The 26,393-nt window shown below is 41.0% G+C and overlaps 1 protein-coding gene across 1 annotated transcript in view; it reads left to right on the top strand.

Moving 5' to 3' along the window:
* The window catches only part of TTLL5 (tubulin tyrosine ligase like 5), a 309,724-nt gene that overhangs the window by 221,854 nt on the left and 61,477 nt on the right, over positions 1-26,393 (top strand). Inside the window, exon 29 of the mRNA XM_068963929.1 lies at positions 7,950-8,167. Within this exon, the coding sequence (XP_068820030.1) occupies positions 7,950-8,167 (218 nt within the window). The remainder of the gene's footprint in view (positions 1-7,949; positions 8,168-26,393) is intronic.

The raw sequence follows: 26,393 nt of genomic DNA, 5'->3' as shown, positions 1-26,393 counted from the left end.
ATCAAGGAAAGGTAAGGCAGTTATTCTTCCAAACATACTGATGGAAATATAATCAGTACAACCTTTACAGAGGGCAATTTGAGAATATGTATTTAAAAAGATGTAGAAGCAGCAGCAGCCTTCTGATCTAACTATTCTGTTTTAAGGAAATTATTTTAAGGAAATGATGCAGCATATATCAAAAGGTAGAAATAACATGATGTTTATCACAACACTGTTCTTAAATAGAGAATTAACCTGGCGAAAACTTCTGTATGTGTGTGTGGTTTCAAAATGAAAGTATAAAATTTTAGGGGGCCTACTTTTTCCCACTTAAAAATGTATTGGAAACTTAGTTCCTTAATTGCATGTATGGATCTACTGTGTTAGTTCACAGTATTATACTGTTGGTGACTGGTTGAGTAAACTATGATAAACTGTAATACAAAATGTTATTCAGTTGCTAAGTCATATCTCACTTCTTTTGTGATCCCATGGACAGTAGCCTGACACGCTGCTCAGTCCATGCAATTTCCCAGGCAAGAATACTGGAGTGGGTTGCCATTTCCTTCTCCAGGGGATCTTCCCAACCCAGGGATTGAACACACGTCTCCTGCGTTGGCAAGTAGATTCTTTACCACTGAGCCACCAGGGAAGCCCAGGAGAAAATAGATAGCCATTAAAAACAGTGATCTAGATCTAGCCTATAGATATGGAACCAAATGCTCAAGATAGATATTTGAATGAAAAAAAAATTTCAAAAAAATCAGATATCATATACGAATTTTTGTAAGCCCACAGAAAAAATGTATCATATGCATAGAAAATAGGTGATTATACATAGAAAAGAGTCTAAATATTACTAGAGGTTATCAGAGAACAGAATTCAAAATGACTTTTAAAACAGTTTTCCTTTTTTGTGTGAACGTGTTTCAAAATAAAACCATTAGTCTGCCAAATATTTCTGAGCATTGAGGGAGGAAAACAGAAAGCAGTGCAGAACCTACAGTCATTGGTGTCTAAATTTGCCCTCAGAATATAAACCTCTCCCAATGTATGACTGTCATTTGGTTGGGTGGTGGGGCTGCTAGTGAGGGAATGTTGTCAATGTGATGTCTTAGGGCTAAGTAGCTTTGTGACCATGGGGTGCAGCCCTGGCCTTAGCCAGCTGCCTCATAGTGGGACTTTGTAACACCTAGCCCAAGATCTGTTCAAGTGTCTCAATACTACTGAGAAATCAACCGAGAGACACTGTTGGTATCTTTGTACGCTTAGTTGCAGGAAGTCTGAAGCCTGTAAGTATATTTGACTATCTCTTTTTAATGGCCTGCATTGTTGCTCAAATGTTTTTAGGTACAACTGATTTAGGGGCTGCCTGAAGCACAGTGTTTTCAGTTGGCTGGTGAATAATACTCTCTTCTCAATTGTTCTGTCCCAGTAAGCACCTGTATTCACATCCTTTAGAATAGGTCACTGGAACTTCTAAGAGCCTTCTTTCCTTGTTGCTAAAGGAGAAAAAATTCCTAACTGGTTTTAGAAATGGGAGGGAATGCCAGAGGACTTCCAGATCTCTTTGGCATCTCAAAGTTCTGTCTCAGTGCCCAGGTCATCCGTCTCTCTCTGTATGAACCAGAGCATCTTCAGGGTTTCTGCCCCATCCCTGTGGAGGTCCTAGCATTACCCACTGCTGGTTGCAGTACTGGAAGTTGTACTCTTTATCTTGCTCAGCTTTCAGACTTGCCCCAGGTGACAAACACTGTGAAATGAAGACAGCCAAGAACTGCATATAGGATGGGATGAAGACCTTTTGGAAGCTTGATTTTGCCAAAATAGATACAGCTACCCTTACCCTCTCCCTGGCTTCCCTGGTGACTTAGATGGTAAAGAATCCACCTGCAGTCCGGGAGACCTGGGTTCGATCCCTGGGTTGGGAAGATCCCCTGGAGGAGGGCATGGCAACCCACTTCAGTATTTTTGCCTGGAGAATCTCCATGGACAGAGGAGCCTGGCGGGCTACACAGTCCATGGGGTCACAGAGTCAGACACAGCTGAGCGGCTAAGCATAACACTGTCCCCCTGCCTTTTTTATAGCATTGTATGGTTGCACGTAATGTGTTCTTTGCGTTGAGCAGCTCTCAGCCTGGTTGTAGTAAAGATGAGTGATTAGCATCTTACCTTCTCAGGGAGATAAACCATCCAGTACTTGAGTTGCCAGAACTAGAAGCTGTGTTATGGGAACTTTACCCAAGTTAGGATAAAATCTCACATGGGGAGAATGATGCATAAAATGTTTGCTGTTCTGATGGCAGAGAAAAAGGGGTACAAAGTGACGTTAACCATCTCAAATAGAGATTTCATATTTGCCTGCTTCATCTACCTTAATTTTTGAACAATGAATTTAGAGAGTTATTTCACTGCAGGGAGGCATCCAGTTATACTCCATCACCAAGAAGCCCGAGTCAAGACTGAAAGGGGTGTTTCTCTGGAAGGGATTAAAACACACACATACACCACACAACCTCCCAGAATTTAATCTCTGAACGGTATTATCTTTCAAGTAAGAGAACCCAGATCTTGCTTCCATGTGGCCTTCCAAGTTGCAGTCTGTGTTCTATCACAGATTCCTCCTTCCCACCCAAGATTACCCTTCTGTTGTGGGAGAAGGAGGGCCTTTCCAGTCTTTTGTCTGGGGCCAAGCCAAGCTTCCAACTGTGGTTTCCTCTGAGTGTCCTTGCTGAAGCATTGCTGTTTCCCACACCCAATAAAGAGGCAAAGGCTTGCGTTTGTTGACCAGGTCTTGAGTGGAGGCTGGTGCTGATACAGCTTTCACATTCCCAGGACAGTGACTGGTGACAGTGCAGGCCCCACCCCTGGGTTAGCCCACAAGTGCAGAGTACTAACACTCTGTCCAGACCTCACAGTTCTTAGAAATTACATGGCGAGAACTTTATATAATGCTCCTGTTTATTTATGAATGAATACCAGGACAAAACAGTTCACATAATCTGTCATAGAGGTAGACTTGTAGGATTAGGGTCAATACAGGCTGTGGTTGCTGGGGAGGTGGGTGGGGGTTGGGGAGGCTGATTTCTGCCAATATTCTACATGTATCTATATGTCTTCTTTTATCTTTGCCTGAGTACTTTCTGGTTTTCTTCTCATCAGTTTTGATTACTTTAATCTCATTCCACTTAGCCTTGGCTTTGGTGCAGCATTTGGGAACTTGTCTGACACATTACTGACTTCGGGGAATTTTGGATGGCATAGAATTACAATAATTTCATTATCCATTCAGTTTATGAGTGTATGATCCCCAAATGACAAATGAGAACCTAGAAGCTTTTTACTGTATTTGGGAAGATTCTCTGCTATTTTTGAGATGCAGTTACATTTTTATTATATTGAAGCTGAAACAAGCTTGACTCTTTGGTCAATTGAGAATTGTCTCTCAGCTCAGTTAGGATTCCATTTGGCTGCATATAATAGAACACTTCCCACCCATGGCTGTTTAAACAAGTTAAAGATTTATTTTCTTTTCCCTGTGTAACCAGGTATCTAGAGATAGAGGTGCTCCTAAAGTCCATGGTGCGGTCAGGAACCCGTGCTCCTAAAGTCCATGGTGCAGTCAGAAACCCGTGCTCCTCCTGTCTTTATCCTCTGCGATCCTCAGCAAGGAACTTCCACCTTGCTGCTTCTGAGTAGATGGCCACGTTCTGGGTGAAGAACAGCAACAGTGCAGGGTGACAGCTGTGTGCCAGCCAGCCCAGTCTGCCCCCTTTGAAGCGCTTTCCCAGAACTGCACTGGGAAACGTCTCTATTTACCATTCAGAACCAGGTCACGAGGTTATCTCAAGGTACAGGAGGGACTGAGAAATAGAATGTTCTAGGTGGGCACATGTTTTACCCAAACGAAATCAGGACAGTTTTGGGGGGAAGAAAAGAAGAATTATTAGTATCCAGGCAAGTGAGTCTCCTAAGCAATAAATTCTCCTACTTTCTTTTGTGGTTTTGAGGTAAAGACTCATCTTATTACTATGGAACAAGTGTCTGAGGTCCTGCCACAGTATGTGCATCTAGGAAGGTGAATTTATTTTCATCTGGAATCTGAAGAAGGGCTTAACTTACGTATTGTGGCTGAATGTAAGTTGAACACAAAACACACGAGGCCCTTTCACTATTCAAACTCCAGAGAGCGGTCCTACTACGAGATAGGATCTCTATGTAAACACAAACTTGTCTATTTTCTTGTATAGGAATTTAGTAGTTGGTATAATATGAGGTGCTTTTTTCTTCACTTATGGAATAAATGTTTATTAAGCACCATTTGTACACAAATGGTCTTCTTGGCACTGTTGCTGCTGCTGCTAAGTCGCTTCAGTCGTGTCTGACTCTGTGCAGCCCCATAGACGGCAGCCCACCAGGCTTCCCAGTCCCTGGGATTCTCCAGGCAAGAACACTGGAGTGGGTTGCCATTTCCTTCTCCAATGCATGAAAGTGAAAAGTGAAAGTGAAGTCGCTCGGTCGTGTCTGACTCTTAGCGACCCCATGGACTGCAGCCTACCAGGCTTCTCCATCCGTGGGTTTTTCCAGGCAAGAGTACTGGAGTGAGGTGCCATTGCCTTCTCCCTTGGCACTGTTAGTGAAACAAAAATTAATCAGGTACAAAGGCAGGCATTTCCAGTATGTATTGTCCAGACACAGAAAAAAGTATGTATATAGGTGGCTGTGATACAAGGTAATTGTGCTAAATGTGATAAGACAGATATGAATGCAGGTTTATAAGCGTTTAGAAGAGAAAAAGGCTGTTCTGCCAGAAAGAATTGAGTAAATATGATCTGGGGAACCTACACATGTGCTTTCATTTTATGAGTTTGCTTTTGCAGCTAGTGAGCATCATCATAAGACTGGAAAAATATGCTGGAAACACAGAACCAACCACCATTCACAAGTCATTGCAGATTAGCAGACTTGCATGTCAGCCACCCTTTGGTTCCTCAGTACGCTGAGGTGGTAGTTTGGGAAGAAAAGGGGCATTTCCGTTTCTGCTGTGTGCCTGGGGCTTTGATTTATTTCAGGAAACCTTTACTGAGTGCCTGGGCTGCATTTACGTATTGATCTTCATCTAATCCCCTACAGTCCAGCCAAGTGATTATAATTGCTGATGAGGAAGCTAAAGCTCAGAGAGGTTAAGTAACTTGAAAGGTCACCCAATTTATAAGTGACAGAGCCTACATTTGAGTCCAGGCACACCTGACTATGGGCTTCCCTGGTGGCTGAGATGGTAAAGACTCTGCCTGCAATGAGGGAGACCTGGGTTCGATCCCTGGGTTGGGAAGATCCTGTGGAGAAGAGAATGGCTCCCCACTCCAGTGTTCTTGCCTGGAGAATTCTACAGACAGAGGAGCCTTGCAGGGTACATCCATGGGGTCGCAAAGTTCGACACGACTGAGCGTGTCCGACGTATCACCCCTTAACCACTTGTCTCACCTGACTGTAGACCCATGTGCCTTTCCACTTCCATGAGCCTTTGCCTATCGCTGATGACCTAATCTGGTCTTGAAGCCATAGTAAGTGTTGAACAGTCAATTCTTTCTTCAACACAGTCTAATGGCAAGTCCTCAAACCAGCTGGGCTTCACTTGATATTTTGATTTATACTTAGAAAGTTAATCTGCTGCCTGCTCACATCTTATTAGAACTTGACTTACTTTTGACTTTTCAATAATTTATTTTTAGAATCAGTTCATAAATAACTACATTTAGATGGTATAAAATTCAAAAAGACACAAATAATATATAGTAAAAAATTGGTTTCTCTTTTCCCCTAACCCCTAACTAACCAGTTCTTTTCCATGGAAGCTGCCAGTTTTTGTTTTTAATCCTTTCAGAATTGTTCTGTGCAGATACCAACATGGTAAACATCTTTGTGTGTGTATATTGGCATATAAAGATATGTTTATAAGTATCCTTTTTCATACAAATAGAAGCTTACTATACTCCCTGTTCTGATCGTGCTCTTTTTATTCATCTTTTTATTTGTATTTAGATGTCCCAGGAAGATTTTTAAAACAAATTTGAAATATGGTTAAGCTGTCACCACGGCAACATGTATTGAATAGATGTTCTTCCTGATGGCAGTTCAATAAAGAATGTTTTTATTTGCATGAGTTCTTCCCTAACAGTGGTTTTCCTCCTCTGCTTCTCATCCAGTGAATGTGTTTATAGAGGGCCAGTGTAGACCTCGTCAGCCCTCATGGTCAGTTCTGGCTTCCTCCCCACCCTAAGCGAGGCATCTTGCAAGCACTCGTCAGTCTAAGCTCACTCATTGGGAGGTCGTGGGGTCACCCTCTCCTGCCACCCTCCTTCCTTCCAATTGAATCTCTCCCATAGATTTTTAGGCCCTTAGATATGGTGCTTGAAAGGAGTGGATTTCTTTTTGAGCCAGTTCCACAAGCTGGCCTCTGCTGCACCCCTTGGTTACAGATGGCCCATGCCCTTGCTCCCACTGCCCGCCTCCCCGGGTGTAGCCCTGCACTCTAGGCTTTGTCCCTGGACTCAGGTCTTCCTTGGCGCCCCACCTCCGGTCAGAGGTAGAGGCAGGTGAGCCCCTCTTCCATTCCCTCTCGGGTGGCTTCCAGAGATGAGGACCATTTCAGTCCAGTTGGTCTGTAAGAAAGTGTCGTGAGCGTCCACCTCTGAAATCGCTTTGCTCCTTGTCAAGCCTCTCGACCACACACACTCCATCCGCACAAGAATGCCGACAACCCCTGCTGCCCCGTATCTGCCCAACCAGGGACCTTTGGACACACTTTCCTGAAATGGGCCATTCCAAGGCATTAGTGTAGAAGGACTGGTTAATACTTCTTTACTAAAGCTGCTCAGTTCATCTTTTATATCTCAAAAACTAAAATTCATAAGGGACAGAAATACTGCTGGTGTAGTTTACCTAGAAGATGAATGTCTCCTGAGAGCATCTGATATTCCTTCAGGCCTTGCCATGAGAAAATGACATTTCTCCCATTGCCTCTTGAAATGTAGTGCCTGTAGGTGGAAATCAATTGCCAGAAATCCTTTAAATAAAAGTCCTATGTCTTTTGTCACTTATATTTTCTTCCTAATATCCTTTTATATTTAAAGCTTTTATGAGGCATGCATACTGAAAGCAGTGTTAACATATTTCAAGAATCAGTAACAAAATTTGTAACACACACAAAAAACTATTTCTAATGAGGTAAATAAGTTGCAAGACTTGTTTTAAGCCTCTCTCTGAGGAAGTATACAATTAAGTGTACATCCTTCCTGCAGGTATGTGTTGGTATTTGTGATGTCTAGATGGTGATTTTGCGATCTTCATTTAGTATCTGTAGGCTTACCTTCTAAGCGAAAATACCCTTCATGTCGTAATTTTACTTTAAAAGTGTTTCCAAGTGTAGGCCTTAACGTTAATCTTTAGGTCATCAAGGTGTTACTACTCCACACTGGGTCCTTCTCTTTCCTCAAAGGTGCAAGCCTTCTAGAGGAGTTCAGAGTTCTGTGAGTGGGCTGGAATTGAGTCAGGTTCAAGTCACTTTTGTTCTCTGCCATGTTCTTCGTACTTAACACTTGACAAGAGGCATTCATTAAATTCTTGTTGAATTTAACAATGAAGGGAAATACTAAGACCAAGAGAGACCAAATGCTTCTCTAATTCACGTCTATGGACAATACATAGTACCCAGCTGCCCTGAGTCCTAGCCCAGTGCACTTTCAACAAGACCATCTCCACTCTCTGCTAAAAGAGATTTCCCTTCTCTGAATCTAAACCTGCACTGGCGTTATTGGAGGAAATGTTTTTTCTTTAAAGTTGCTTCATTTGAATGATTTCTCTTTTCCTTTTGTCCTCCCCTCAGGATTGCAAACCAGTTATTCACTTACAGCAAATGGACTGTGAAGAATATCTCCATCAATCTTCTGTTTTTCTTTTTCTCGTAGGCGATCTTTGGCAGCCAGACACTACCTAACTCCAATTTATGGACAATAAATAATGGTGCAGCTTGCAGAATTCCAAGCGCCACAGCCAGTGGCCAGAAGCCAACGACTCTGCCACAAAAAGTGGTGCCACCTCCAAGTTCTTCCTCCTCCCTGGTCCCCAAACCCCCATCCAATCACAAACAAGTCCTCAGAAAGGCAACATCCCAAAGGGCTTCCAAGTAAGTTTTCGGAATTCTTCTGTTCAGTTCCTTCTGAGTTGTATCAATTCTGTTCTAACAGTGCTCTTTATTTATGGAGGCTCAAGACAATGTGTACTGCAGTGCTGAAAAGAACACCTGATGGGGAGTAAAGGCCAACTGTTTTCCCAGCCCTGGCTGTGAGCTAGAATCACCGGGGGAGCTATTACACCATGGCCAACGGCAAGGCTGTCCCCTGTGAGAGGGGCAGAGACTGCTCCTTTAAGTGCACCAAGGGTAATGGTGAGCATTGCAGCTGGCAGGTTCAGGGTCACGGCCAGATGACTCTTGTGGCCTCCAGCAGGAGCCTCAACCAGACACAACACCTGGTAACTGCTGAACTGTGGACTCGAAGGAGGGAACTTCCTCCTGGATGTATTCTTCTTTCAGTCATTCTACAGAGTTAGATCTTTTCAATTTCATGTAAAATGCAACACTCTTCCCTCACCTCCACCCTTGTTTATTTGTTTTTAGGCATTTGAAAGGGAAGACGTAGGATTGAGATTTCATAAGATGAATTAACTTCATTGACATTAGTCATCAGGCTCTGTGAGGCAACAATGTTTCTAATACCTTTTGTCATTTTCCTATCTTGCCTGAAAAAAAAGACATCTCTGTACCTACATCACATACGTGTTTTAGGTCACGTTCTTCACTCTACCTCCAACCATTTTCTCTAGAAAACTAGAAATGGGCTGGTAAAAAAAAAATGTTTTGGCTTTAGCAACCCCTGACCATTTAAAACTGGGGGACTTACCAAAGCTGTCCAGAGGAGGAGGCAACCCCTGATGGATGAACACCTAGAAGAGATTTGTGTATTTCTCTTGCTCTCCTTGAGGGTCCCCATTCGTTTGTCCTTCAAGAAGTCAACTCAAATTGTAGAAAGGAATCCTAGGGCACAGAAAAAGCAGTTCGTGTTTTCTGCCCCTTGGATAATGAATCATATTCTGGATTTGGATTGAAAAACAATCCCTTGTGGTTGTTTTAATTATACTGCTGCCAGATTCGTTTACTCAGCAAATATTTATTCAGTGCCTACTAAGTGCCAAGCACTGTTCTAGGAATAACTGGCGTCATGATAACTTTAGAGGACTCTCTGGAGCAGTAGGACAGTTCAGTTTGTTGTTGAGAGCCGATGGCACGACAGGAGGGATTTGTGGCCCCTCTGAGTTCCTTAAGGGCGCAGCCCCCGGGGCCCGACTGCCTGTGTCAGACCCCTCTTCACACTTGATTGTTGCGAGATCTTCAACAAGTTGCAATTTACTTAAACTCTTGGCTTCAATTTCCTTACTTGGGACTTCCCTGGTGGTCCAGTGATTAAGAATCCACCTGCCAACGCAGGGGACTCAGGTCTGATCCCGGGTCTGGGAACTAAGATCCCACTTGCTGTGGGACAGCTTAACCTGTAAGACACGACTGCTGAAGCCTTCATGCTCAGAGCCCTTGCTTGGTAACAAGAGAAGCCACCCCAGTGAGAAGTCCTCTTGGCACAACTAGAGAGCCTAGACAGCAGTGAAGAGCAACACAACCCCCTAGAATTGTTCCCTTATTTGTGGAGATAATATCTGTTTCATAGGACAGTTGAGAAAGATGAGCAGACTTAATATATGTAAAGTACATCAAACAATACCTGGCACACTTCAGATCTCTCTATAAGTCTTAGTAACCATCATAAGCATTCCAAAAGCACACACTCCTTCCCAGGTTTGAAAAGCCCACAGTTAGGTGGGGAAATGAATGTTGAATTTGCGAGTGTGCTGTTTGCCGTGGTCTTTCCACTTATTGCTGGGATGGTCTGTGGTGGCCGATGAGGTTCGTGTGCTGGTGGAGAGGGGGGCTCTGTTGGCAGGAGCGGGGCCAGACATTGGAGGACCCCGCTCACTGCCCTGAACTCACTACTGGCAGGAGAGCCTTCAGACTTCTGAGATGGAATTGCAGCTCCATGGACAGGCTTTGCTCTGTTGCATTTTTGTGGTTTCTTGTCTCTGACAGGCAGGAGTGTGGGAAAACCGGAAGCAGCTCAGCACCAAAAAAGCACAAAAGAGGGAGGAAAAACAAGATTTCTTCAGAATTTAAAAAATATAATCTAAGTATCAAAAGGCATGCTGTTGAGGCGTTGTTCCAGGAAATAGTTTCCAATTTGCCTTTAAAATTCTAGCACAAGTCTGTGAAGCTAAGTAAGTTAGCACTAGTGGAGACCTGAACATCCTTTCCTTTACATGAAAAATGTAAGGCTTGAGGACCCCCCCTGTTTTCAATATGCTCTCAGACTTTTAGGAAGAAGAATAGCACTGTTTTTCTCTGAACTGACTCAGTGAAAAGTTCTCCCTAGGAAGCATCCAGATAAAGTTTTTTGAAATAATCTTTTCATGTAAGAATTATTTTCGATTTGTAAAGCTAGTACACATAAAGATACGTACACTCAGTTTTCCCCACGTTAACATCCTATATTGCCATGGTACATTTGAAGACACTGCAATACGAAGAAACTGTCACCCATACATTACGATAAACTAAACGCCATACTTTATTGGGATGCTGAAGTTATTTTTAATCTAGAGAAACCTTTCACGGCTTCTGAAATCAGGATCCTAAGTATCAGGTGATATATTATTATTATTGTTTTTCCAAAGTACTTGTTCCTAGCCAGCATAGCAAGTTACTTGACATCTGTGTGATTCAGTTTCCTGTTTAAAATAGAAGTGATAATAGTACTAGAAGGCAATGGCACCCCACTCCAGCACTCTTGCCTGGAAAATCCCATGGACGGAGGAGCCTGGTAGTCTGCAGTCCATGGGGTCGCTAAGAGTCGGACACGACCGAGCAACTTCACTTTCACTTTTCACTTTCATGCATTGGAGAAGGAAATGGCAACCCACTCCAGTGTTCTTGCCTGGAGAATCCCAGGGACGGGGGAGCCTGGTGGGCTGCCGTCTCTGGGGTTGCACAGAGTTGAACACGACAGAAGCAACTTAGCAGCGTGGGGTTATTAAGAGAAGTAAATGAGTTGATGAATGCCAAGCACAAATACAGTGCCTGGTACATAGTAAATACTAAATACGTTTTAGGTGTTATGGCTAATACTGACGATACTCCAAGAAATTTTCACGTAATTTTTTGCTTTCTTTCTACAAAATGTGTTGCTTCGTTTGATTGAGCTTATTGCCGCCCTGATGCGGGCTTGGTTCATATTAATCAGGAACCCTCAGTTATGACTGGCGATACTGAGTCACACTCAAGAATGCCCTAGTTGTCCCAAGAGACACAACTAATGAGAAGTTGTAATGAGCTTTTGACCGTGCCAAGCCCTGTGTTTTTGGGTTGAACTTCAAACCTCTCCTAGCGCAGAAGTTGGCACTGGACGAATATAGAAGCAATTTCCAAGAGCATCAAAGTTTCCACATCCTAGAGGGTTGAATTTAGAAAACAATAGAACATAAAAGATGGAATGTCTTTTGAATTTTGGTGCAAAGGGAGTTGAGAATCAGAACAGTGGAGTCCTATTTCTTTATAATAATAGTCTAGTCACTTTCCCTCTAAAGGTTTCAATTTCCTAACTGTAAAACAAAACTCACTGTCCCCACTGAATAATTAACCAAAATAACTTGTTTTCAGTCTGTTCTGTTGAAAGCTTTTTTTATGAGCACGTTTGTTTTTTAATCCTGATGCTTTACAGCCATTTTCCCCATCCTTTCTTGGCCCAGCAGTTCTTGGTTATAGTTCTCAGATTCATAGACTTATATTTCCTTTAGCTAAATCTCACTTGTCAATTCTGTGAAGAGAATGATTTAGATTTTTTTTTTTTGCCTTTTCCACAGTGCCAATACCATTTTTTGATCTCTCCTCTCTAATGTTTGTAACACTTCATAATTTAGTACCAACTTCAGATCCTCCTTTCAAAACTATTTGAGGTATTTCTTCCAAGCAGTCAGCTTAACTAGGAAGGATGAGAGCCGCTGAACAGCTACATGCATATGAACTGTCTCTTCCTTGTAAAAGACTTTTTTCCCAGAGCCAGAATCATACTCTCCAGGAAATATACAGAAAGAAATCTGAGAAGATTAGTGTTTGCGAGGGATGTGGGCAAAACTCATAGACTAGAGATGAATTTGGAAAGGCAGGGTCAAAGCTGTTTACCTTGGGACTTCCCTGAGAAAAGAAAACTGCATGAGAAACACCAGACTCAACGAAAGGGCTTTTCTTTAAATAGCTGGAGTTACCTTTCCTTGCCGGGTTTTAGTATATTCTGCATCAGAGTGACCTCAGTAGAATTCGAAGCCAACTGCTATTCTATGTCAGCACCCAGGACAGTGGTGTTTGCTAAAGGCTGCCAGGGATTAGGAGGCAGGAAAGCTGTCCCAAACCCAGGAGCATGTTAATCCAAACACCAATTAATGTGACCTCAACATTTGGTCAGCAGTGTGATGGAGATGCTCACATTAATGTCAGAAAAATATAAAAATAAGGATCAAGAAAAAAATATGTTGTATCTTTTTAACAAATGAGTCATTAACAGGAGGCAAAGTGATCAGGAGTTAAAATGGTCCAAAAGTAAGGTCTTGAGGTAAGCATTGAAGATGTCATGTTGTAGGTTATTAACCATCTTTATCAGCTTTTCAGTCTTATTATGTGTAGCTTTGAGAAATATGATTGAAGCTGTAGTGTATCCATCCTTAAATATGAGATTTCTAATTTGTGTACTTCCCAAATAATATAGCCATAGGCTCTTAGTGCTGAAAGAGAAAAACCTGGAGGAAGGCGCCGTGTAGGGCTTTGAATACAGCAAGGTACACAGATGGACAGTGGCAGAACCAAAGCCAGAATTCACATCCCCTACTATGCTAACCCCACACTCTTCCCAGTACATATCCCCTACGATGCTAACCCCATACTCTTCCCAGTAGACCACTGATTTCAGAGACCCTCCCACCAATCTATTCACATCTATTCTGTGCAGTAAGGGACAGATTAATCATCCTAAAATAGTGCCTTTGGGAAAATGCAGTGTCAGCACTTAGAAACTTCCTTCCCTTCCTTTCCACATTAGTTTTGCCACTTAAATGGCCAATGAAATGCTCAAAAGTAGGAATAGTTAGTGTCACTGTCATAGTGAGGTGTTGGAGAAATGTCCCTTAGATGCAGCACAAGAAGGATTGAAGAACAGCATTGAGAGCTTTATATACTGCCTGTCTGTGGGAGTGCAGTGTCGGAAAACACGGGGAGCCCTGGGATACACCAGACAGGGCCCTCTCACTCTAAGGGGGCAGGCGGAGACAGAAAGAGCCGGGGGCCAGGTGAGGAGCCACCACTTAGGCTCTTTCCTTTCCTAGCTCTCAGCATTTGGACCTCAGTGGATCTTAGGATTTGCTTTGGCCATGATGACAATGACATCAGTCTGCAAATAGGTACTCTAAATCACATGTAACCAATTGTTATCATTGGAATTATGTATGGTCCTGTGGGGAGAGAAATACATGAGACTCATAGAATGATGAATCTTCCTTTGGTGATTTTATACTTAGATAATTTAAATTAAAATCTTACTTTTCATTCATCCTTGCTGAGACATTAAAATGGTAATGTGACTGTTGGGTATTTCCCATCTCTCACTTCCCTTCTATCTTATCTGATTATGAAAAAAATCCCTTTTAAAAAGATTTGAATAGGAACTTCCCTGGTGGTCCAGTGGTTAAGAATCTGCCTTCCAGTCCCTGGTCAGAAAACTAAGATCCCATATGCATGGGGCAACTAAACCCAAAGGCTGCAACTACTGAGCCTGCGTGCTCTGGAGCCCACACGCCACAACTAGAGAGAAGCCCATCCTATAACAACTAAGACCTGATGCAGTCAAATAGATATATTAAAAAAAAATTTTTTTTAAGATTTGGATAGAAACTTAAAATAGCCTTTGATAGAATTCATATCAGTTCCTCTGTGATAGTCAGTCCTTATTGGCAAACTCAGACTTGCTTCTCTGAGGATGAGCAAATATTTTAAAATCTCTGGGCCTGGAAATAGATAGTATAGCTTTAAAGAAAGATCCATGGAGAAGATTCAGAGGAGCTGTCCACCTCCAAAGTAAGTTTAATCAGGAAAGAAAACATTTTAGAAAAATCCCTAGTGTGCATTGGTGTGTAGAACTCGAAAAAGCTATCTGAGAGCAAGTAGTCTGGGGTCTGGAAGGATTGAATGGAAATGAGAACACCTGAGTGAAAAATTGGATTAAACGTGGTGAATAGAGATTGGGTGCTGCACAAAATGGAATTAGTGAAATTCAGGACAAACTGTTAAAATTCTGCCAAAATTCTGAGGAAAAAAGTGTACCAAGATAAAAATGATGAGAGAAAAGATAGATTCAACCTAAAATAACGAATTCCAAAATGAAAACAGAATAGTCATTATTATAGGCAAAATAGATCTAACCTGAGGACATAAAGGGTTTTGAACAGTATAATTAATGAGATTAAATTAATAACATGCAATTTTATGCCCTGCAGAGCTCCCATGGAATATTTTTCAAAACTAAATGATTTTAGTATAAATCTTCAAAAAACAGAAATTATGCAGTCTTCATTCTCTGACCACTTTATAATGAAATGAGATTTTAAAATCTGGACTAATGCTCAAATAAATGTAGAATGTTAAAATACTCTTTTAAGTAGTTTAGATCAAAATTATTTTGGAAACTACATTAAAATTAAGAATTGTACATATCAAAACAAGATAGAAAAGCCCATTCTAGACACTTTCATTTAGCAGTTAGACAAGAAAAAGAAATAAATGGCATCCAACTTGGAAAGTAAGAAATAAAACTGTCTCTGTTTGCAAATGGCATGATATTACATATAGAAAACCCTAAAGACCCCACCAAAAGACGGTTAGAATTGATAAATAAGCTCAGTAAAGTTTTAGGATATAAAATTTGTATATAGAAATCTGTTGAATTTGTATACACCAACAATAAACTGTAAGAAAGAGAAATTAAGAAAAGAGTACCTTTTAAAATTACGTCAGAAATAATAATGTGCATTGGTGTACAGAGTTAGAAAAATGCCTAGAAATAAACCTAGTGAAGGAGGTGAGAAAATACGTACACTGAGTACTGTAAGACACTGATGAAGGAATTCAAAGACACAGTAAATGGAAAGATATTCTATGCTTAAAGACTGAAAGAATTAATAGTGTTAAAGCAATCTACAGATTCAGTGCTATCCGTGTCATAATTCCAATGGCATTTTTCATAGAAATAAAACAAAAATCCTAAAAGTTGGCCTGAATAGCCAAAACAATCTTGAGAAAGAAAAAGAAAGCTGGAAGGATCATGTTCCCTGATTTGAAACAGCATTACAAAGCTACAGTAATCAAAACAGTATTGGCGTACACACAGACACATAGATCAACGGAACAGAAAAGAGGTCCCAGAAATAAACCTAGGCATGTTTGATCAATTAATTTATGACAAAGGAGTCAAGACTATACAAGGGGGAAAAGGATAGTCTCTTCAATATATGCTGTTGGAAAAATTGGACAGCCACATGCAAAAGAATGAAACTGGATCGCTATTTTAAACCATACACAAAAGTTAACTCAAAGTGGAATAAAGACTTGAATGCTAGAATGGAAACTATAAAACTCCTAAAAGAAAACATAGGCACTAATCTCCTTGAGTCAGTCTTGACAATGATATTTTGGATTTGACAGCAAAAGAAATAGACAAGTGAACTGCATCAAACCTAAAAGTTTCTGCACAGGAAAGGAGATCAACAAAATGAAAACGCAACGTACCAAGTGGGAAAAAATATTTGTAAATCATATATCTAATAAAGTGTTAATATCCAAGTTATATAAAAAACTCATGCAACTCAGTGGGAAAAAACAGTCCAATTAAAACATGGGCAGAGAACCTGAATAGGTGGTTTTCCAAAAAAGATGTTCAAATGGCTAAGACGTACAGGGAAAGGTGTTCAGCAATACTTATCATAAGAGAAGCGCAAATCAAAGCCACCAGAAGATGCCACCTCATACCTGTTAGAATGACTGTCATCAAAAAGACAAGAAATAACAAGTGTGGGCAAGAATGTGGAGAAAAGGAAACCTTATATACTGTTGGTGGAAATGTAAGGTGGCACTGCCACTCTGGGAAGCAGTATGGAGGTTCCTCAAAAAATTAAAAATAGAACCCCCTAACATTTCTGGACAAAGAAAATGAAAACAGGATGTTGAAAAGATATTTGCACTCCCATGTTCATTGCAGCCTGATTCACAATAGCCAAGATATGGAAACAACCAAAATGTCCATCAATGAGTGGATAAAGAAGATATCGTATATATGTATGTAATGGAATATTATTCAACCACGAGAAAGAAGTAAATCCTGCTATTTTTAACAACATAGATGGACCTCGAGGACACTATACCAAGTGAAATAAGGTGGACCTTTAAGGCATTATGCTAGAGAAATAAGCCAGACAGAGAAAGACAAACATTGCACGGTTCCCTGGTGGCTCAGACAGTAAAGAATCTGCTTGCAATGCAGGAGACCTGGGTTTGATCCCTGGGTCAGGAAGATCCCCAGAGAAGGAAATGACTACCCCTTCCAGTATTCTTGCCTGGGGAATTCCAAGGACAAAGGAGCCCGGCAGGCTAGAGTCCATGGGTTCGCAAAGAATCGGACATGAGGGAGTGACTGAAACACACACACACATATCACTTACATGTGCAATGAAAAAAAAACAAACTTACCGAAACAAAGAAAAGTTGTTGCCAGGACCTAGGGTAGGGGAAATAGGGAGAGGTTGGTGAAAGGGTACCAACTTTCAGCTATAAGTGAGTAAAAATAAAATCTGAGGATCTAATATAATATATGGTGACTGTAGTTGACAACACTGTATTGTATAACTGAAGTTTTCCAAGAGAGTAGAACTTAAACGTTCTCACCAAAACGAAGGAGGAGAAAGAGAAAGAAAAAGATAAATACGTGAGGTGACGTGTGTGTACTAAGTCACTTCAGTCGTGTCCGAATCTTTGGAACCCTGTGGACTGTAGCCCGCCAGGCTCCTCTGTCCACAGGATTCTCCAGGCAAGAATACTGGAGCACGTTGTCATGCTCTCCTCTAGGGAATCTTCCCGACCCAGGGATCAAACCCATGTCTCTTATGTCTCCTGCATTGGCAGACGGGTTCTTACCACTAGCGCCACCTGGGAAGCCCTGCGTGAGGTGGTGCATGTGTTAAATAACTAGATAGGGGGAATCCTTCCGCAATATATATGCTGAATCACCTCAATGCACTTTGAATAACCTATAATTTTGTCAAGTCAATAAAGCTGAAATAACATTTAAAGATAAGAAATGAATTATATGTATCAAACTTATGTTTGAAATGTAGGCAACAGTGTACTCAGAGCTAAACTCATAATTATTTTCAGTGTTAAATATGGAAAGATTGTAAAGGAATTTATCAGGATACAAATGTCAAATTAGCTTCAACCAATAAACTGGTTTCAACTCATTACAGCAGTGTCATGTTAAAGAGAATTATGAGGACTTCTCTGAGCTCAGCAAGAAAGAGTGCTGTGATAGATTAGTAATGTCTGATGTTGAGAGTAGTGACTATGCAAGCCACATATTTGTCATACCTGAACTAAGCTTCCGTCTCTAAAAGCTAGAAAAGGGTCAATAAAACAAAGCTAAGAAAACAGATCAAAGGAAATCAAGAAGAAAGCAATATAAACTGAAAAACAAGCCACAAAATTAGCTAAACCCAAAACATTTTTTAGTTCAGGGTAGGGGGACAGGGAAGCAGAAAATAATTTTGACACAGTTATGCCAGAAAGATAAGAGAATTAAAAGTAAAAGTTTAAAAAAGTAGATACAGGGGAGATGGAAAAATCAGGAGAACACTGCACATAGTTATATGCTACTAAAATTTTAAAACTGGATGAAAGATAATATTTTGAAAAATGTGGGCTCTCAAAATTGGTTCTTGAATAAAAAGAAAACCCAAGTAGAACACGATAGACGATTTTAAACTATCCAAATAGGTACTTCAGGAAATAGGGTACGCGCATAGGCCTAGGAAGCAATTTTAAAATACCGTCTCTAAAGTAGTTCTTTGAACCTTTCTTCTGAACTCTCTGGAGGCTTTCAGTTGCCTGCAAGGTAAAGTTGAGAGTCCTTACTCTGGACATTGAAGCCCTCTGCAGTATATTCTCCATCCTGTCTCTAGTCTACTTGGCTCCATTAATTGTTCCTACCTGCCCGTGTCATGCCCCCTGCACAGAATGCCCTTCTCCATCTTGAGTCGAAGTCCTGCCTTTTATTCAAGATCAGGTTCTAGTTTATCACCTTGATGTAGCTTGACCAACTGCCCCGTTGTCAACTCCTCAGCTGGCTCTACCATCTGCGTCCTTGTCTTATTTTTCCTTTTCCTATGTGTTCTGCTTTCTATTAGGGACAGATGTCTTGTCTTTGTCCTTTTATCATAGAAATATTGAATGTCCATTGCTATGCATTGCTCTGGACGTTGGTGATAACACCGGTGGACAAGACAGACATGAGCCCTCTATTCGTGAAGATCAATTTTGAGAGAGGAGAGAGAAGTTCAGTCCCCAGCCCCTGATAGAACTTATATTCATGATAAGTTCTCAGGAAATGGTAGTGGAGGAGGCGGTGGTGAAGGTGGAGATAGTGGCGAATTATTTTGCATCAGGGTGAATGCATCAGGGACCACTAAGTAACAAAGATCTCTTCATTAATTATTTAGACCATGTAGAGTATGGGAGAGTGTGGAGTACAGCTGCTAATAGCCCAAGATTTGAAATTAAACTTGAATCCTGGCTGCTTCACTTAATTGACTGTTATTTAGGGATATCTCTAAGCTTCTGTTCTGTTATCTGTAAGATACTATCTACATCATGGAGCTGTTCTTAGGATTAAAGGAGATCATGTGTTTCCCTGACATATAGTAAGTGTCCGTTGCATGCTGGTTGGTGTGGTTTGTCATTTCTGCTGCTGTTACTATTCCCTGTTAAATCTCATTCTTGTTGTTACTAAACTGATGTTCGTAAGTGTGATATGGCTCTAGCTAACCAGGCTATGGAAATTCACACACATTCTGATTTCCTGAACACCAATAACTCTGATGACTATTGAAGGTGAAGGCTTAGTTTCAAACAAAACAGAAGATTAAATTTTGACTTGCTGACTTCCAGTCAAGTTGGCTCCATAAGTTTATGCTTAGTATTCCCCCTCTGCTTCAAACACAGCAGTGATAGATAAACAGCTTAAAGAAGAAGAGATAAACAAGGGAAGCATCTCCACGGCCCCAAAGTGTACTTGCAACAAATAGCAATCAGTAAATGAGGCTGAAGCAACAAGCTTTGCGAGCCCTGCTGTGGAAGCAGGCAGTGGCAGCCTGGACCGCAGCTCCCGTGGCGTTTTGGGGCCAGAGAGTGCCCTACCCAAGAGGAGAGACTCATTCATAGAAAACAAAAGGGCGATTTTTTTAGTTGGAGATGATACTGCCCCCAGAGGGCATTTGGCAGTGTCGGAGTCATTGGTTGTGAGTTGGGGGAGGGGTGTTGCTACTGGCGTGGAATGAGTAGAGTCTAGCGGTGGTAGTAAAAAAACTGAAAAAGGCATCCTGCGAAGCGTAGGACAGTTTCCCATAGTGAAGAATTATCCGGTCCAAAATGTCAGTATACCAAACTTGGAAAATCCTGAGCTAAAGAATGCTGTGGGCTCTCCTACAGGGAGACTGATAAGCTGCCATGGCCCCACCGGCTGAGGCTCGATCTTTCAACGAGGCCCTGAGCCTACTGAGTTAGAAAGATAATGAAATACCTTCTGAATTTCTATTCATCTCTGTGGCAGAGGCACCAAAATACCACTGTAAAGTCTGGTTCTAGACTGGAGTCAGAGGGACTGGGTGGAGGCAACTGTGAAGTCTTCCAACAGGGAGGGAAGAACACAGGGGGAAAGCGATGCCTATTCAGAATGAGCCTGCAAACCAGAACTCTAGAGCACAGGAGTAAATCTAATATTAAGAAAGATTGCCTGCAGAATCAAAACTGAACCATGAACTCCTTACAGGTGAAATTAATATTTTGAATGGTGAGACAGATTCACTCATGTATCTAGCCGTATCTTGTGGAATATGACATGTGACTCTAATAGGAGTATCAGAAGAGAGAGCCGAAGGATAGGTGAACAAGCAATACTTTAAAAAATAGTAACAGAATTCTCAGCTAAAGATATAAGTCCTCAGCTAAAAAAAATCATTCTTTGCAACCATCATAGTGTCTGCATAGAAAGTGCAGACCATCAAGCATAAATGGGGAGTCTAAATGTATTACCTGAAAGAAACCTACTTTTACCTACAAAGAAAAAGAGAATAGCAGCAAGCTTCTCTTCAGAAGTAATAAGTGGCAGAAGGCAAGAGCTAATAGCTTTAAAGTGTTGAGGCAAAGTAACTTGCAGTCTAGAATTTTATATATAGCTAAATTATCATTCAAGAAAGAAGGCAAAAAATAATAATTTGAGATATTCGAAGTCTAAGAGTATACCCATGGGCCTCACTGAAAAAATTAGTGAAGATAAATGTGAACACAGAATAGTGTTGCAATGAAGTACAAAAACTGTATAAAATGTCTGTATACATTAACGACTATAAAAATAATTGTTGGTTTTCTTAAAAGGATTAAACACGTTTATGACAACAACAGGATTCAAGGACAGGAGTATTCTGTGGACAGTAAATGTGTGAAAACATCTGTGTCAAGCTCAAGGGCAAGATGGAAATACTGAATAGCTTTAGACTTTCTTAGAAAATAGTAGCTAAGTAATAGATACACAGTCTGCTGCTTTCAAACCGACAGAGCGGGCGAGAAGGGAATGTAGAAACTTTATGAATCCAGTGGGAGGCAGGAAATGAGAAAAAAGGCAAAGGAAAAAGATAGTAAGTGGAAAATTAAAACTAAGATAAAACACATGAGTAATCCCAATAAATGTTAGCAGATTATACTCTTCTATTAAAAGCTAGATTATCTAATTCTGTTTTTTAAAACATTCAGTTATAGGCTGCTTAAAAGACGTGTCGAAAGGAAAATCTCAGAAAGGTAAAAGATTGGGGAAAAGATAAACCATGCAATACTAATTAGAAGTAGAACTAGTCTGTTGCAGTTCAGTTGCCAAGTCTGTCCAGCTTTGCGACCCCGTGGACTACAGCACGCCGGGCCTCCCTGTCCTCCACTATCTCCTGGAGTTTGCTCAAATTCATGTCCATTTAGTCAGTGATGCTATCTAATCATCTCATCCTCTCCTGCTGCCTTCTCCTTTGGCACTCAGTCTTTCCTAGCATCAGGATCTTTTCCAGTGAGTCAGCTCTTCAAATCAGATGTCCAAAGCACTAGAGCTTCCGCTTCAGCATCAGTCCTTCCGATGACTGTTCAGGGTTGATTTCCTTTAAGATGGACTGGTGTGATCTCTTGGTACTCCAAGGGACTCTCAAGAGTCTTCTCCAGCACAATTCAAAGGCATCAATTCTTCGGCGCTCAGCCTTCTTTATGGTCTTTATGATCCCACATACATACCTGACTACTGGAAAAACCATAGCTTTGACTATGTGGACCTTTGTCAGAAAAGTGATGTCTCTGCTTTTTAATATACTATCTAGGTTTGTCATGGCTTTCCTTCCAAAGAGCAAGCATCTTTTAATTTCATGGCTGTAGTCACCACTGTGATTTTGGAGCCTAGGAAAATAAAATCTGTCACTGCTTCCACTTTTTCCCCTTCTATTTGCCATGAAGGGATGGGACCAGAGGCATGATCGTAGTGTTTTGAAGGTTGAGTTTTAAGCCAGCTTTTTCACTCGTCTTTCACCCTCATCAAGAGGCTCTTTAGTTCCTCTTCGCTTTCTGCCATTAGACTGGTGTCATCTGCATATCTCAGGTTGTTGATATTTCTCCCGGCAATCTTGATTCCAGCTTGTGCTTCATTCAGCATGGCATTTCACATTATGTACTCTGCATTTAAGTTAAATAAACAGGGTGACAGTATACAGCCTTTCCCAATTTTGTACCTGTCGGTTGTTCCATGTAAGGTTCTGACTGTTGCTTCTTGACCCACATACAGGTTTCTCAGGAGGCAGGTAAGGTGGTCTGGTATTCCCATCTCTTTAAAAATTTTCTACAGTTTGTTGTGATCCACAGACAAAGGCTTTTGAGTAGTCAGTCAAGCAGAAGTAGATGTTGTTTCTGAAATTCCTTGGATAGCCATAGGTAAAAGGAAATTAAACCAAAAGCACTGGTAGGGATAAAGAAAAGCATCTGTATGCACTTAACATAACTTCAAAGTGTATAAATCAAAAAATATAAATAAAAAGCTAGCAAATTATATAAGAGAAATTCACAAATTATCATAGTGAGTGATTTATTTAAATATACTTCTATTGGTAACTGATAAGTAACTCAAATAAAAATTTCTGAGAATTTTGAATACTTGAAATGCAGAATTAACTGTTTGCTTTAATAAGAGGCTTTTAATCTTTTTGACAACCACTCATAATTTAAAATACATTTTATATGCAACCCAGTAAAATTATCTATATATGTATGAAGTTAAAGTTTCACATAATGCTTTTAAAAATGCTGATTGTGTCCCCTAAGTTAATTTTACGAACACCCCCTTATGAGTCACTACTCATGGAAAAGCATGAATAGCTGTGCATCGTCTCTTGGGCCCGAAGGGGATAACATACGTTCTTTTAAAGAACATGTGGAGGACATCCCTGGTGGTCCAGCGGCTACGATTCTGTGCTCCCGGCACAGGCAGCCCAGGTTCAGTCCCTGGTCGGGGAGCTAGACCCCACGAGCTGCACCGAGAGTCTGCGTGCTGCAGCCAAGACTGAAGATCGCAAGTGCTACAGCCAAGACCTGGGGCATCCAGATAAACAGTGAAGAATGAACAAAGTATGCGTGGAGTGTTTGTGAGATTTCAGTGCACGCTGTGTTGTAAGTGAAGGCTCCACCTGTTTCAAAATAGCAGTGTCACACTTTATAATCTCTCTGTCTCTCTCTCTCTCTCTGTTCAGTTGCTAAGTTGTGTTCGACCCTTTTGCAACTCCCATGGACTGTAGTCCACCAGGCTTCCCTGTCTGTGGGGTTCTCAGGCAAGAATACTGGAGTGGGTTGCCATTTCCTTCTCCAGGGGATCTTCTCCAACCAGGTATCGAACCTGCATCTTCTACATTGGCAGGCGGATTCTTTACCACTGAGCCACTTGAGAAGAATTACATATATAATTTATAATTATAATTGTAATATACTTAATCTAGAAATAATAGTTTTTTTAAGTAAAAGACACACATAAATAATATTAGGAATGAAAAGAAATATGACAAGAAATAAAGTGGATTTGTAAAATGTGTTCTGTGCCCCAATAGTACACAAATTGACTTTACTAAATGTTTTTTGAATTGGTTTTGGAACCAGATTCACAATAATAATGTTCTAATTGTTATTTGCTAAGGATTGGAATGTTAGTATCTGTTTGTGAAATGTGTATATCATCCCTGGACAGGATTACGCATAAACCTATCTGCACATAGATATGTTGTATGGTAAATTAGAAGATAATTAATCTGTGAGAAATGTTTGTTAAGCAAAGTTGAAGTCTTTTGGCGGGGGTCGGGGGCGGGTGGAATTCAATTCTTTAACCTAATTTGCATTTCAAGATTTCTTCTGTCCTTTGAGAATTGAAAGTGGTGGTCACCAGTATTTTATAAAATTGATCAAGTTTGAGGATGTTTCTTTTCAGGACCTTGATAATGCCACCACAGCTGTTAGCCACCACCCTGGCGAGATCAGCATTTCTAATTCTACTCTTTCTGTAAAATCTTGAGCATTTTCCTTTTGTGGGTCCTTCCTTCTATGGAAAGGTCATTCCTAATGTGGTGGCATGTATTCACTAAACCATTGAAATAGAAAACTAGTACCTCTGTGTTAGAGATGTGGAAAGTCTTGAAATATAGCACCAGACCACCGTCAACCTTGTGAAGTAACGATCAAAACAGATCTTAAAGAAAGAATATCACTTTCAGGAAAAGTTTCCACCGATCAAAATAATGGTTGGAGGCAGGGAGAGGAAACCACAAATAAAGGAAATACAGAGTCACCCTTACCAGCAAAATGGATAATGGGGATTTTACCCATTATAACCCTCCTTGGTGATGGCATGTTGTGTAGGCCTGCTATATGGTGTGATCTTAATGGTGGTGGAACTCCTAGCCAGCCATTTAATCATCTTCTATTCCCTAAAGGGGCTCCCCTGGTGGCTCAGAGGGTAAAGAGTCTGCCTGCAATGCAGAGACCTGGGTTCGATCCCTGGGTCAGGAGGATCCCCTAGAGAAGGAAATGGCAATCCACTCCAGTATTCTTGCCTGGAAAATTCCATGGACTGAGAAGCCTGGTAGGCTACAGTCCTTGGAGTCGCAAAGAGTCAGAGACGACAGAACGACTTCACTATTCCCTAAGTAGAGACTTGCCCTAGAAGAAATCTCTCAAAATAATAAATGCAGACATATTTCCACTCACAGAGATACCGTTTGTTTGCAATGTGTTATTGAGCAACATCTTTGAAAGGCCTGTTCCCCTCAGTGCCAGGATCTTTCTTAGACCTCAGGAAAATGGAAGAGGCAAAAAGAGCAGAACGAAATGGAGCAAGTGAATCGAATTCTGGTTTGGGAAGTATATATCTAATATTCGAGGAAAGTCTTCAGATACTAACTTTGAACATGTCCCAAGGAAAGATCCTTTCTATGTTGAGACGTCCCCCATTAATAAGAGTTCCTCTAATTCATCATTGCTACTAATGTAGGCACCTATCTTAGTTCACTTTTTAGGTGGCTCAGTTCATCAGGAATCCTGCCCTTCAGCGGTTTTTGATAATTATAGACAGTTCATCTGCAGAGAAGGGTCTGAACTAGGCCAGTCACCACAGCTGAGATTGTAGTAAGCCTACGTCTAACTCTTCTTCCATCTCCAGAACTTTCACCATTTCCAGGAATAACAGTTGAGGAACACTGCAGAATCGGTCATCCCTCACACTCTCCTTAGTTTCAACTCTTGCTTTTGTGATTCATCCAGCCCAGCATTTTGCATGATGTACTCTGCATATAAGCTAAATTAACAGGGTGACAATATACAGCCTTGTTGTACTCCTTTCTCAATTTTGAACCAGTCTGTTGTTCCATGTCCAGTTCTAACCATTGTTTCTTGACCTACATACAGGTTTCTCAGGAGATTGGGAAGTCCTATGTTAGATTTATTGAGACTGCTTGTCAGTCTCAAATGAAACCTGTCTTCCAAAGAGAGTTTGAAAGTAATTTTGACTGATTTTAATTTCTGCCTCATGAGTTACCTCATAATTACCTTTTGACTTTAATAGTGAATTGCTGTTAAGTTTCAGGTTCTGAATATCTCACGGTCATTCTTCTACAGTTTAGCGCTAATAATCCATACTGAATTAGAATCAGTGAGTCATCCAACTTAATATTTCTTCATGTAGGGGACTTCCCTGGTGATCCAGTGGTTAAAAATCTGCCTTTAAATGCAGGATGGGATCCCTGGTGGGGAACTAAGATCCACATGTTGTGGGGCAACTAAGCCCACACCCACAGCTACTGAGCCTGTAATCTAGGGTGCACGTGCTGCAACAAAGATTCCACATGCCATAACTGGGACATGACAGCCAAATAAAGCATATTTTTAAATGCTTCTTCATATAGATAGGCCCATAGTAAATGCAAAGACTGTTGATATTCCTGTGGTTGTTCAGTCCCTAAGTTGTGTCTGACTCTTTATGACCCCATGGACTGCAGCACACCAGGCTTCCCTGTCTTTTTAATGTCTCCTGGAGTTTGCTCAAATTCATGTCCATTGAGTTGGTGATGCTGTCTAACCACCTCATCCTCTGCTGCCCCCTTCTCCTTTTGCCTTCAGTCTTTCCCACTGTCAGACTCCTTTCCAATGAGTCATCTCTTCTAATCAGATGGCCAAAGTATTGGAGCTTCAGCTTCAGCACCAGTCCTTCCAATGAATACTCAGGGTTAATTTTCTTAAAGATTGACTGGTTTGATCTCCTTGTGGTCCAAGGGACTCTCAAGAGTCTTCTCCAACACCACAGTTTAAAAGCATCAATTCTTTAGCACTC

Source organism: Capricornis sumatraensis, chromosome 2 (assembly GCF_032405125.1).
Source record: "Capricornis sumatraensis isolate serow.1 chromosome 2, serow.2, whole genome shotgun sequence".
NCBI classification, from domain to species: Eukaryota; Metazoa; Chordata; class Mammalia; order Artiodactyla; family Bovidae; genus Capricornis; species Capricornis sumatraensis.
The sequence above is the reverse complement of the archived record's forward strand: the minus strand, read 5'-3'. Positions and strand labels throughout refer to the sequence as shown.